At 53.6% G+C, this 12,060-nt stretch overlaps 1 protein-coding gene across 3 annotated transcripts in view; it reads right to left on the reverse strand.

The window, feature by feature from the left end:
- SLC43A2 (solute carrier family 43 member 2) overlaps positions 1-8,519 on the reverse strand; it is a 41,238-nt gene extending 32,719 nt beyond the window's left edge. Inside the window, exons 1-2 of one of the 3 annotated variants that reach the window (XM_068530287.1) lie at positions 8,481-8,519; positions 7,388-7,602 (exon numbers count right to left, since the gene is read on the reverse strand). In XM_068530287.1, coding sequence (XP_068386388.1) covers positions 7,388-7,547 — 160 coding nt within the window. In that variant the 5' untranslated portion in view covers positions 7,548-7,602; positions 8,481-8,519. Of the gene's footprint in view, positions 1-6,590; positions 6,648-7,387; positions 7,603-7,989; positions 8,070-8,480 lie in introns of those variants that run through there. The other 2 variants (XM_068530286.1, XM_068530288.1) reach the window with 2 other exon arrangements.
- Between the last annotated feature and the right edge of the window lie 3,541 nt (positions 8,520-12,060).

A 12,060-nucleotide genomic window follows, 5' to 3' on the forward strand; every position in this document is an offset into this window, starting at 1 on the left:
GGAGACTCAAGCAAATACCTCTCTTCAGATAACTGCGTGCCTCCTGAATGCGGCCCTCTGGCGCCAGGGTTATAAATCTGAGGTGTGCAAGGCCTGCCCGGGTCTCTCTCGGGGGTGACCCAAGGTTACGGGAAAAGATGCACCTTGGGTGAATCATGCTATATGCCAGCCTCTGACCAACAGGCCCTGCAGGGGGCACGGTGAGGGTGGCGTGCCTGGACCTGGCCTCTGGGTTCCAATTTTGGTTCCTCCACTTCCTATTTGTATAACCTTGGAGAAGTGATTTCATCTCTACCTCAGTTTCTTTATCTGTAAAATGGGCATAATATAAAAAAATCATCTACCTTTCTAGAGTTTTGAGGAAGATAAAAGAGAAATCCAGATAACATTCTAGAGCTCACATAGGCATAGAAAGTGCTCAATAAACAATAGGTAAAAGTTGTTATTACTACTATTACTACTCCTCTTGTTGGAGGCTCGGAATGGGGGTAATGGCTGGCAGCAGAGCTGGACACACTAACTGGGAGCAGAGTTCCGCAACTGACCATTCATCCACAGCATGAATTCATGTCTAGTCTCCCACTGGGCTGGGGGCCCTGAAGGACAGGGACTGTGTTCTAGTCACCTGTGTCCCCAGCACCTCCCCTTGGTCCTGGTACACAGCAGTTGTTTACTGAATGAATGAAAACAGTGGCATCAGATCACATTGGCCAAAAGGATCAAGAAAGAAGAAATGAAACAGGACACATGGAACCAACTTGAAGACAGAGGGGATCGAAGGAGATTATAGCCCCAACGTTAACCTCCTGAAGCCAAAGAAACAAAACCTAACAAGCCAGATTCTCGGCGCCCCCACCACCACTTTCTCTCAGCTTTCCAAAAGATGCCCCACCATGCTGGCAGCCAAAACACATGACAAACAGGGTCATCTGAGCCCATTAGGATCCAGCTCAGAACTGTCACACACACTGCCTTAGCCAGCAGGCCTGAGCTGCTTGTCCACAGCGAGGCCGCTTCTGGAAAAGCAGAGCCGCTTCACAGGTTGGCACTGGTTTCGGGTGTCAGCTCTGCCAGCAGCAACAGGAACTGGAATGTAAAGCGGAAGGACAGGGTGTCGGCAAAGCAACGGCCACCTCCAGGTTGGTGTGCAGGTGCAAGCAAACCAACAGGGGTGCGACAGAGTGGATGGGGGTGGAGGGGGCACCCCCAGGTCTGGGATCGCTGGCTTGTGAGAGCGCTAGAGGACACGAAATCACTCTGCGCTGGGAGTGCTGTGGGATCTGCTGCTACAAGCAGGGAGCCATGGTTGAATGGGGAGCAGAGGGGGCGAGGCAGCACGGGCTCTGAGTAAAGGCACAAGGGTGCTCTGCTCCTAGCTTCCCCAGAGAGGAACCACAGCTGGACCTAAATCCATGACTGTACTCCCCGAGAGACAGAGAAGGTGAAATCCCAAGGCAACACACATATGCAAGGCAGACTCCCTGATCTGCTCTAAGTGAAGATGGGGACGAAAACATCTTGAATTGTTTAGAGATCTGGTCACCCTGTAACTAGACAGGGGGGCTCGGGGGGAGAGAAGTCAGAGTGGAGGGAAGGGAATCTGTCCCTCCCATCTTTCATCCTAGAGCTGCTACAACAGTAGCAGGGACCTTACACTTTTGGCCACCTGCCTTCTCTTAAATCCCTGCCAACGGGGCCACCTGGCCCTCTGCCCTCCTAGCTCCAGGCAGTGATGTCCAGCAACAAATGAGCTGGGGGTAAGGGTGCCCAGGTGGCCTCTCATCAGCCCAGGGAGCAGTGCGAGAGTGCCCCTCGCCCCAGAGGGAACTAAACCTTCCGTGAGCCCGAAGCTTTGTTGGCAGTAAACAGCCCACACGAATTATCACAGATCCAGCAGATGCCCAAACACGGTCACACCCAGGCTGCTTCTATCGCTCTGCTACCACCTGGGCCACTGTGGGCCAGAGAGACCCAAACAGATAAGCACCCAGGAAGTGCCAAGCCCTTGGGGTGCCCCTCTGCTCCCAGCCTAGACCTCAGCCCTCACCCCGGTCCAGGCTGCTCTGTGCCTCACCTGCACCGGCTTATTACAGATGTGGCCAGAGTGGCCCGTCCCGGCCCAGCCCAGCCAGGGAAGGTGAACCAAGAAGACAGGCAAGGAACTGGCGTGTCCAGAGTGTGCAGAGAACAGGCGTAAGGCTGCTTAGGAGGAGACCCGGGGCAGGGAAGAGAGAACAGTGCCTACCCTGTTCGGCCCCACTCACCGAACTCACACACGGAATCCTTACAGAGAAAGCAGGGGAGAAAAGAGGGTGCTGTGGTCCCCCTGAGGCTCCCCTAACCTCCCTGGATCAAGGAGGGGGCTCCCCTGACCCCAGGGAAACAAACCAGAACAGCTGACCGTATGATGCTCAAGGGAGCAAGCGGCACCGGGTTGGAGGCCTCTGCAAACCCGAGCTGCGCCCCCAGCCCCCAGAGTGCAGGCCTCTGGACCCCCTGCTATGGTCTCTGCCCCAGGATCTCCTGTCTCTCTCAAATCCTTAGTCTATCCGGCAACAGGAAGCAGCATCTCAGTCTGGCAGGGGGTATGTAGGTGAGAGGTCAGCCTCAGACACAGCAAACCGAGGCAGGACACAGTCAGAGGACCATGCCTGGTAGGCCAGGGCCCAGCCCCCGCATTGTGATCGCAGAGTGCCGGCGTGCGCTGGCCACTGTGCTCCGTGCCAGTGGTTCCTGTGTCACCGAGCGCCATCCCATATTCCCTCACCCCATATTCCACATCCAGATACCAGCAGTGTCAGAGCAGATAAGTCGCTTCCCTGAGGTCTCATAGACAGTATATGGGGAAGTTGGACTTGAATCCAGGTGGTTGGACCTCAAAGCTCCTGCTTTTAACCTTCAGGCTGTGCTGACGCTGTACCACCTGGGTTAGAGGCATTTCAGAGAGAAAATGCTGAGAGAATAAAGACGCACAAGGCTATCAGTGTCGGGGCAATGCCAGGTGGCCCTTAATGTCACTTAGTGAGAATGGGACTGCCCCCAAGATGCTCCCACAAGGTCCCTGAAAGCCAACCAAGCTGGACAGGACCTTAATGGGACACCAAGAAGCCAGGTAGGGCCAGCAGATGTGGAGGAGGGAAATTAGGTCATGGGAAGGAGGCAGGCAGGGTGGGTGGGGAGGGCCAAGGGCACCAGCTCCTCTGTGACACGTCCCGAGGCTGGAGGCCCCAACCTTGATCCCCAAGTACCGAGTTAAAAAAAAAAAATCCAAAATAAACTGGGGGGAGAGAGTGAAAACAGTCCTATTCGCAGCAAAAAAGTGAAAGGACTTCCCTGGTGGTCCAGTGGTTAAGACTCCCCGAGCTTCCACTGCAGGGGACATGGGTTCGATCCCCGGTCAGGGAACTAGGATCCCGCATATGCCATGCGGTGTGGCCACACACACACACACACAATGTGAAACGATGGGTTTTCAAAAGCTACCACCAGTGGCCTTTGAGGGTGGGAGGAGACCATAAAAAGGGAGGGCCGTCAAGTGGCACGGACCATTTCCTGTCCACATCTGCAGCCTCGGTCCGGCCTGGTGGGGACCAGGCCTGGCCCTGCTCTCTCAGGGTCCCGGGGGCCAGCTTCCTGCTTTGTTTCAGTGAGGGGTGCCACCCCCCCGGCCACCACAAGCAGAGTAACTGTGGTGGTCAAGAGCACAGAACTGGGGTCTGCCTTGGGGTCTATGGCTGGGTTGGACCGTGGCTTCCTCGGGCAGAGGCCACGTCTCCCACCTTCAGGACCCCCACCCCACCCAGCACCCGGCGTGTGGCAAGCCCTCAACAATTCATGAGAGGCTAACAGGTGAATCTGACCATCTCTTCTGCCTCAGGAGCTTCTTCCTGCCTTGAGAATAAAATCTAGTCTCTCCAGGGGCCTGCAGGCCCTAGCCCCTTCCCAGATCTCCAGTAATCTCCTGCCTTCTCCTCTCTTTCAACACACAGCTTACCCCGGAGGCTCACTGCCCCCTCCTCTCCTGACTCACCCCTGTGGCCCTCCACGCTTCTGCTTAAATATCACAGAGCCCCCCCACCACCCAAGTTGAACCAGATCCCCGCGGTGGCTCTCACCCCTGGCACCCTGCTCTCTGTTGGGGTCGGACCACCACTTGGAATCATGTAGGCCTATGTGTGATGACTCTTAGATGCTGGCAGACTACAGACTCCCTGAGGGCCCGGATTGCTCTGCGCACAGCAGAGCCCCTCAGAAAATGTTTACTGAATGTATAGGTCAGATGAAAGAGGAGATTAAACATCCACAGGTAGCACCAGCCCCCTGAGCTGACCCTGTCGAAGTGGGCCACCGGTTGACAGAGGAAATGAAGAAAGAGTTTGGGTGTGGGTGGTGACAGCGGCCATCCGGCGGCCAAAAGGACACAGTTCTGGAAAAGCCGGGGCTGGGAACCCAGTCGGTCTCCTGTCCATTCCAGGGGGGAGTGGGGAGGCAAAGCCAAGTGCCAGCCCCAGGTCCCCAGCCCCTGTCATCCATCCTGACTGTCCGGGAGACAGGGATAAAGAGCTGAGGGGAAATGGAAAACCCAGCTCTTTCTTTCTTTCTCCCACCTCGACATGCTGGAACCCGACACCGTGTCTGTGGCCGGATTCTGGCTGGAGTCCCGAGAAAGAGTTCTGAGAAACTTTCAACAGGTTCAGGCAAATTTTCTTTCGAGAACAAACCAAAGCATCAGTCCTAAAAGCAACAAAAAGCTGACAAATTTGCATTTCAATCAGCTGTAGACCGGTCAGCTTTTCACAAGCTTAATTCAATAAAGGTAATAAATGGCCTAACTGCTTCTCTGCAATTCAGCTGTCCCCCAAGCATGAAAATATTAGGCCTAAGCAGAAATCTTGATCCTAAATCCTCCGGGCACTCCCAGCCAGGCAAGACACAGGGACTCCTGGCCCCAAAAGGCAACAGGTTACTCAGACTCCAAGAAACAAGGAGCAAGGAGGCCAGAGAGATAAGCTGTGTGGAATCAGCAGGCCTGCCTGCCACGGATGCTGGGTCAGCGGGTTTGCCAGATAGTCAGAAAAACCAAAATCAGAGGCAGGAAAAAAGGCACGGGATAAGAAGTTGATGTTCAACCCACAATCCTGACCCTTCACCTTCACTTTGGTTTACAGGAGGGACCAGGCAAGCCTCACAAGGGTTTAAACACCAACTCAGCACTGCGTCGGCACAATCTCTGGGACTCCTCCCACTTCAACGAAGGAAGAAGCCAAGGCTGAGGCAGGAATGAAGTGACCAGCCCCAGCGCTGCCAAGACCATAAGATAAATTAAATCAGTGGACAATGTGAGGGAAAAAACCCTAGAATCTGACCTTCTGACACCACAGTAGGTCAAAAAAAAAAAAAAAAATTGACTACAACAGTCCTCCAGTCTGGATGAGACGCGAAAAGCTTCATCTGGGGATGGTGCTTCTTTCTGTTTTTTAACCCCTCTGTGCAGCCTGAAAGAATCCATCAGAGGCAAGCAGGAAGGGTCATGATCTACGAGGAGAGGAGAGAGGGAGGGAGAGGAGGTACCTAACACTCCAACCTGTTCCCTTCCAGAGTCATTAATCTCCTAACATCTCTCAGGCAAAGCAGAAAGCTTGTTCAAGGAACAAGGTCTGAGTGACTCTCCCATCTCCCAAGATTTCTTGCTGATGTGGGGAAAGGTCTGCCAAGAACCCTAAGGTTATTAGGAAATATTTCTGAGTGGCTAAAGGCTAAAGGTTATAAATGATATACTCTCTGCCCTCAGGCAGCCTCAGCATCCCCTCCCTTTCTCCTGTCCTTAACCTCTCCCAGCTGAAGCTTCCCTAGTGACTTGGAACGCTCAGGAATCTTCTAGGAGGATCAGAGTAGGAAACCAGGGAGGGTTCTACACGGGCTGACAGGCAGCATGAGCTGGGCTTTCTCTTCCCTCAAAGTTAGAACTCTAGGAAAAAAAAAAAAGGCATGATGGGCTTCCCTGGCAGCGCAGTGGTAAAGAATCCGCCTGCCAATGCAGGGGACACGGGTTCGAGCCCTGGTCCGGGAAGATCCCACATGCCGCGGAGCAACTAAGCCCTTGCGCCACAACTACTGAGCCTGCGCTCTAGAGCCTGTGAGCCACAACTACTGAGCCCGCGTGCCACAACTACTGAAGCCCACGTGCCTAGAGCCCGTGCTCCACAACAAGAGAAGCCACCGCAGTGAGAAGCCCGCACCGCAAGGAAGAGTAGCCCCCGCTCGCCACAACTAGAGAAAGCTGCACGCAGCAATGAAGACCCAATGCAGCCAAAAATAAATAATAAATAAATTAAAAAAAAAAAAAAAGGGCATGCCAGTGGTGTGATTCAGGGAGTCAGACTTGGGCTATCTCCATCCAAAGGAACTTGGGCAGGGGCTGCTGACAAAAGTACTGGGGAGAGACATTACTGAGTTCAACCATTACGTAGTCACTGCTGGGGACAGAGAGCAGAGGAAAACATTTCCTATCAAGGTTGCCTAGAAAGGCAGGTAGCAGGGTAGTGGGTGAGAGGCACTTGGGTCCCACTGATTGGCTGAACCCCACTGACCTTCAGCAATCAGGATCCTTTCACAAGGTCACCGGGTGTGAACATAGGGGTGGGGGTTAGATTTCTTGTAGACAAGCATCCTCGGCCTTCATTCAGCAACACCAATGTGTGGCAAAGGGAGAGGACAGACCTAGTGTCCTTTCCATAAATATCCTCCTTGCCTCTCTCCTCCCCCCGACCCATGGGGGTAGAAGGCCACTGAGATGTTCTCACAGCCTGTGGGAGGAAATGTCCTTTGGAAAATCATAAAGCAGCAAAAATAGACAAGAAATTGTATCCGAAAAGCCCTTTAGAGACTCCATGATGGCCTGACAGAAAAACATCTAGATTCTAGATGAACCTTCCACCGGCTGGAGGCCAAGCCACTTCCTCTCTCTTGCTGTACCCCAGCCACTGAGTCAGGAGTTCCTCTTTCTTACAGTCAGAGAGCAACATGTTTACTGCAAAGCAAGTGATGTGCCAGGCACTGGGAGGAGAGGAGTCCAGTCATGCTCCCAGGTGCTGGAAAGAACACCCTGGACTTAGGGGTTCTGGATCTATTACAGTCTACAGCTGTGCGGCCTCAGACAAGTCAGAAGATCTGAGACTCAGTTTCTTCAGCCACAAAACAGGGACAGTGATGTGTACTCAGCACACACTGTGGGTGTGTGTGAGCTGGGTGAGGATCAAATGGGCCTTTTGCTAACTAGGCGGTGCTGCGCAGTGAGGTGGTCTTGCTGGCTGGGTCTACACCCCCATCCCCCCTCTCCCAAAGCCCCCACTCCAGGAACCACCCCGAGTCCAAACACCCGGCTCACCTGGCTCAGTACACAGGTAGGAGTAAAAACCCTCCGACTTGAGCATGATGAGCAGCGAGCCCCAGCCCAGGAGGACTGCCGAGAAGAGGAGGTTTTCCAACACGGCCGTGCAGGCCATCCACCAGCGGCGCCGATGGGCAGTGGCCAGGGTGGGCGCCATGGCGAGGCGAAGCGCGGCGGCCCGGCTCCGGCTCGGGCTGCGGCTCTGCAGCCACCTGCGCACAGACCTCAGCGTCAGCGCCCAGCACTATGCAGCCGGGTCGGCCAACCCGGGCCGCTGCCGCAGCGCGCGGAGCTTGTCACCCCTCTGCGGCCCGGGAGGCAAGTGCGCGCAGCAAGGAAGCCCCAGCCCTGCCCGTGCCCTGGGCCACCCTCTCCGCCGCTGGCTCGTCCGCCTGCCCGCAGCTCCGGGAGAGCCGCCCCGGCCAGACAGGGAGACTTCTCCCTCGGCTCACTCGGAGGGAAACTGAGGCATGCAAACAAGAAGGGACTAACGCCTGCTCAGGGACGTGGACTTAGTCCTGGCTCCCAGAAGGATTGACACAGCCTGGGGGTTGGCAGGGGAGGCAGCCTGAGGTCCGGATACCTGGGCAGGTGCATACCTGAGGGCTGCCACTCCCTGGGGCCCACACTGGCGCCCGCCCGCCGGCACTGGAGACCCTCTTCCAGACCGGGCTCCCTGAACCACAAGATCAGCGCACGGAGTTCCACAACGGCCCGCCCACGGCCCGCTCATTGGCCTGACGGCACAGGAACTGCCGCGCCATTGGCCGCTGTCTAGGTCGCTAGGCGCTGCGGCCACGCGAGCCCCGCATGGGCGAGGAGAAGCCGGTTCAAACCGGCGGCGCGAGTCTCTCGCACGACCCCCATCCGGGGCCGTTTCCTCGGCAATTAGCTCGTTTCCATGGAAGTGGACCCCCGTCCCTCCATCCCCCAGCTCCCTCCTCGATTCGTCAACTCTTTGCTGGCGGCTCTTCATCCATTCAATCTCTCTCCTTTCCTATGCACACATCTTCAACCTACGCCCTTACTCGTGCGCCTTCTGTCCCCCAGCACCCAAGCCCGGGGCCCAGGTCCCCCGGATCCAGCTCACCCGGTTCTTACTGGTGTGTATCGGGCCCGGCCGGCGCCTTTTCTGCCCCCCTTTTATTCCAGCCCTTTTATTCCGACCCCTAGATGAAAACACTGCCACACGCTGATTGGCTGAGTGGGGGCTGGAAACAGGCTTTATCCAATCAGCAGCCACCCGCCCGCCCCGCGGCGAGCAGAAGCCGGTTCCGGCCGGACTAGGAGACAAACAAGGGAGCTGGGGGGGCGCCGGGGGTGGGTTGGGCGGTGTTTTTGGTCTGGTGCTTTAAACTGGAGTCACGGCCGGGCCGGGAACCCCCAGAGGCATTGCCCCATCGCCTCTTCAGAGCCTCGCCCCGAAGCCCTGTCTCTGGATTGGGTCCCCTGCTCGGCGTTCCGGCTCCCTCGGACTTCCCCTAGCTGCACGCCGGTCCGCCTCGCGCACCTAGCTTAGCTCCCGCACTCCGCTCTCCTCCGGCCCGCTTCGTCGTCCCCAGCTTCTCCTGTGCCTTGGGCACCACGCCCGATGCTCTGGCGCCGCATGGGTCGTCCCGCTCCCGCCACTTCCATTGCCTCCCCACGCAACGCTGCCATCCTGTCTGTCTTGGGCTTTGTGCCCTGAATCCTCGCTCTCCTGCCCCTAGTAACCCTCATCCAGGCGCTGTCTGCGCATTCTGGATCCCCGGACCTCTCTCTATCCAGGCATGGTGTGCCTCTTCCCTGCTCTCCTGATTCACCGACCCCATTTCTGGGTGCCATCTGCCCGGTCCCTGGAAGGTGTCCCTCGGGGATCCCCAAGTGGGAGTTTGGGGCTTGTCTGCCTCCTAGAACGTTGTTTCCTCGGGTGCCACATCCAGACTCTGACCCCCCCGACCGCACCCCGTTCCCTCTCTCCTTGGTCCCCTCGGGGACCTTCACCCAGACCGGTCATCTTGGTGCTCCCTGCTGGAGTTGACCACCCCATTCCCACTGCCCGGCACCACCTCCACCCCCTTACTCCCCATTCCCTGACATCTCCTTCAGGTTAGGGCTCTCTCTGCAGGTTGACGCGGTGGGCAGCGCCAAACTGCAAAGCACAAGTCAGGTCTCCGGGAAAGTGAGCGGGGTCTGGAGGGCTCCAGGCTCCTGCTCTGATAAGCGACCTGGACGTGCCCCGAGGAACTGCCAGGGCAGGGGTATGGAACCTAGGCTCTGGAGGTTCAGCTTCATTTGGAGGATCTCGCCCATCGAAGGCACTAGTCCAACAACCTCGGAGGGCCCTCGGTCTCCCGCAGATTCAGCTTGGTCTCTCTGGCACTGCTCTGGGAGCTGGCTTGTCATCCCAGGGCTGTGGGAGACCCAGCAGCCTCCTGCTCCACGTCCCTGAGTCCGAGTGCGCCCCCTGCCGCCATGAACCCACCGTTGGCAACCTTGCTCAGACCACGCTTGACATTGTGGGCTTGGGGGATCCTGGCTGGTTACCTATCCCGTTAATCTCACCCGCTCACAGGGTTGTAACTGTCTCTTGACTAACTTCAATCTTTCCCTCCCTCCCTCCCTCCTAGAGCCACCTGCCTGAGGGCTGTCTCCAGGCAGTTGTTCCATACACATTTCTAAACTGTTTCAAACACATCTCTGAAATAGTTCACTTTCTCCACCCCCACCCCCCAAAACTGTTCCTCCCATACTTTTTCAGATAGTAGCATCACTACCTACTGAAGTCAGATACCGTGAACCATCTTTTCAACAAATATTTGTTGGGTACCTGCTGTTACTCTCCCTCTCCTTCCCACCCCCACCCCACCCAGACAATCCGTATCTCGTAAGTGCTTATCTAATTTGCCTATGTATGTCTATGACTGCAACTGCTGTTCATCCAGGTTCCAATCTCAGCCACTCAAATCCATCTCTCCACCCAACTCCATCCCGGTGAGCTACATAAATCTGACCTCGCTAAAATGCTTCAGAAACTCTTTACCATTTGTCCTGCAGGATAAAGTTCAAGTTCTCCAACCTGACCTACACAGGCTCCTCCCCCACCCTGGCTGACTTAGATGTTCCAGTCACATGGAATTGCTTGTAGTTCCTGCAGGTGCTGTTCTTTCACCTCTGACCCTTAAACATAGTCCTTTCTGGAACAGCACCTCCTCCAGGAAGCCTTCCCTAACTACTCCTCACGATATTGTCCATTATCTTTGTCCACTGATTGCTTTGTTTTACAATTATCTGTTCATCTGTTTGTCTCTCCCTTTTCCCATTGACTATGAACTCTTTGGAGGCATGAACTGTGTCTTATTCAGCTTTGTATTGTATAACCAGCCCTTAATACAGAAGAAAGCACAAAGCTGACGCACAATATGAGTTTGTTGAATGAAAACATGAATAAATGAAGAGGAGAAAGGTGTCAGCTTCTAGGGACAAAGGATTCAAAGCTGGGAGAATGATGTAATGCCAATAATAATGAACCTTTATTGAGAGTCAAAAATTCACTAGGTGCTTTACATACTTTTTCATTTAATCCCTACCATAACCTGGGAGATAGCCACATCCGCATTTTTCAGATGAAAAAACAAGCTTTAAGTAACATTTCCAAAGTCACAAAACAAATATGTCAGAACTGAGATTTGAATCCAAGTCTAATTTGAATGGAATTCTGGGTGTTTGTTTGTTTGTTTGTTCTGGCCGAGCCTTGTGGCTTGTGGGATCTTTCCCCAACCAGGGATTGAACCTGGGCCAGGACAGTGAAAGTGCCAAGTCCTAACTACTGGACCACCAGGGAATTCCCTGGGTTTGGGGTTTTTTTCAGTCTTTTTGTCAGCAGTGTTAAAGGCACCACACCAGCACTGCTGGCAAATCATAAAGAAATAAATTATTATGTATAAAATAACAACAAGGATATGTTGCTCAACACAGGGAATATAGCCAATATTTTATAATAACTATAAATGGAGCATAACCTTTAAAAATTGTGAATCACTATATTGTACATGTGTAACATATAATATTGTACAACTATACTTCAATTAAAAATTCATAAAGAAATAAAACCACTAAAGTACTAAAAGAAAATGTAGAAGATTATTTCACTGATTTTAAGGTAGAGAAAGCCTTTCCATCTTTCCATTACACGTGACATTAAACCCAGAAGTCAAAAAGAAAAAGACTTGTCTAAATTTAAACTTTTAATTTCTATGGAGAAAAAGAAGAAAGAAACTATAAACAGCATTAAAAGACCAATCACAAACCAGGCGAAGAATTAATATCCTTGAGCAGAAATAGAGACGCAGATGTAGAGAACAAACGTATAGACACCAAGTGGGGAAGTGGGGGTGGGATGAATTGGGAGACTGGGGTTGACATATGTACACTAATATATATAAAACAGATAACTAATGAGAACCTGCTGTATAGCACAGGGAACTCCACTGTACAGTAGAAACTAACACAACATTGTAAAACAACTGTATCCCAATAAAAAAAATTTTTAAATAAAAATAAAAAAGAATATCCTTGATATAAAGGCACTTATAAATCAATGAGAAAAAAATGAACACCTCAATTGAAAATTGGGGAAAGGGCTTCCCTGGTGGTGCAGTGGTTAAGAATCCACCTGCAATGCAGGGGAC

This window comes from Eschrichtius robustus, chromosome 20 (genome assembly GCF_028021215.1).
Source record: "Eschrichtius robustus isolate mEscRob2 chromosome 20, mEscRob2.pri, whole genome shotgun sequence".
NCBI classification, from domain to species: Eukaryota; Metazoa; Chordata; class Mammalia; order Artiodactyla; family Eschrichtiidae; genus Eschrichtius; species Eschrichtius robustus.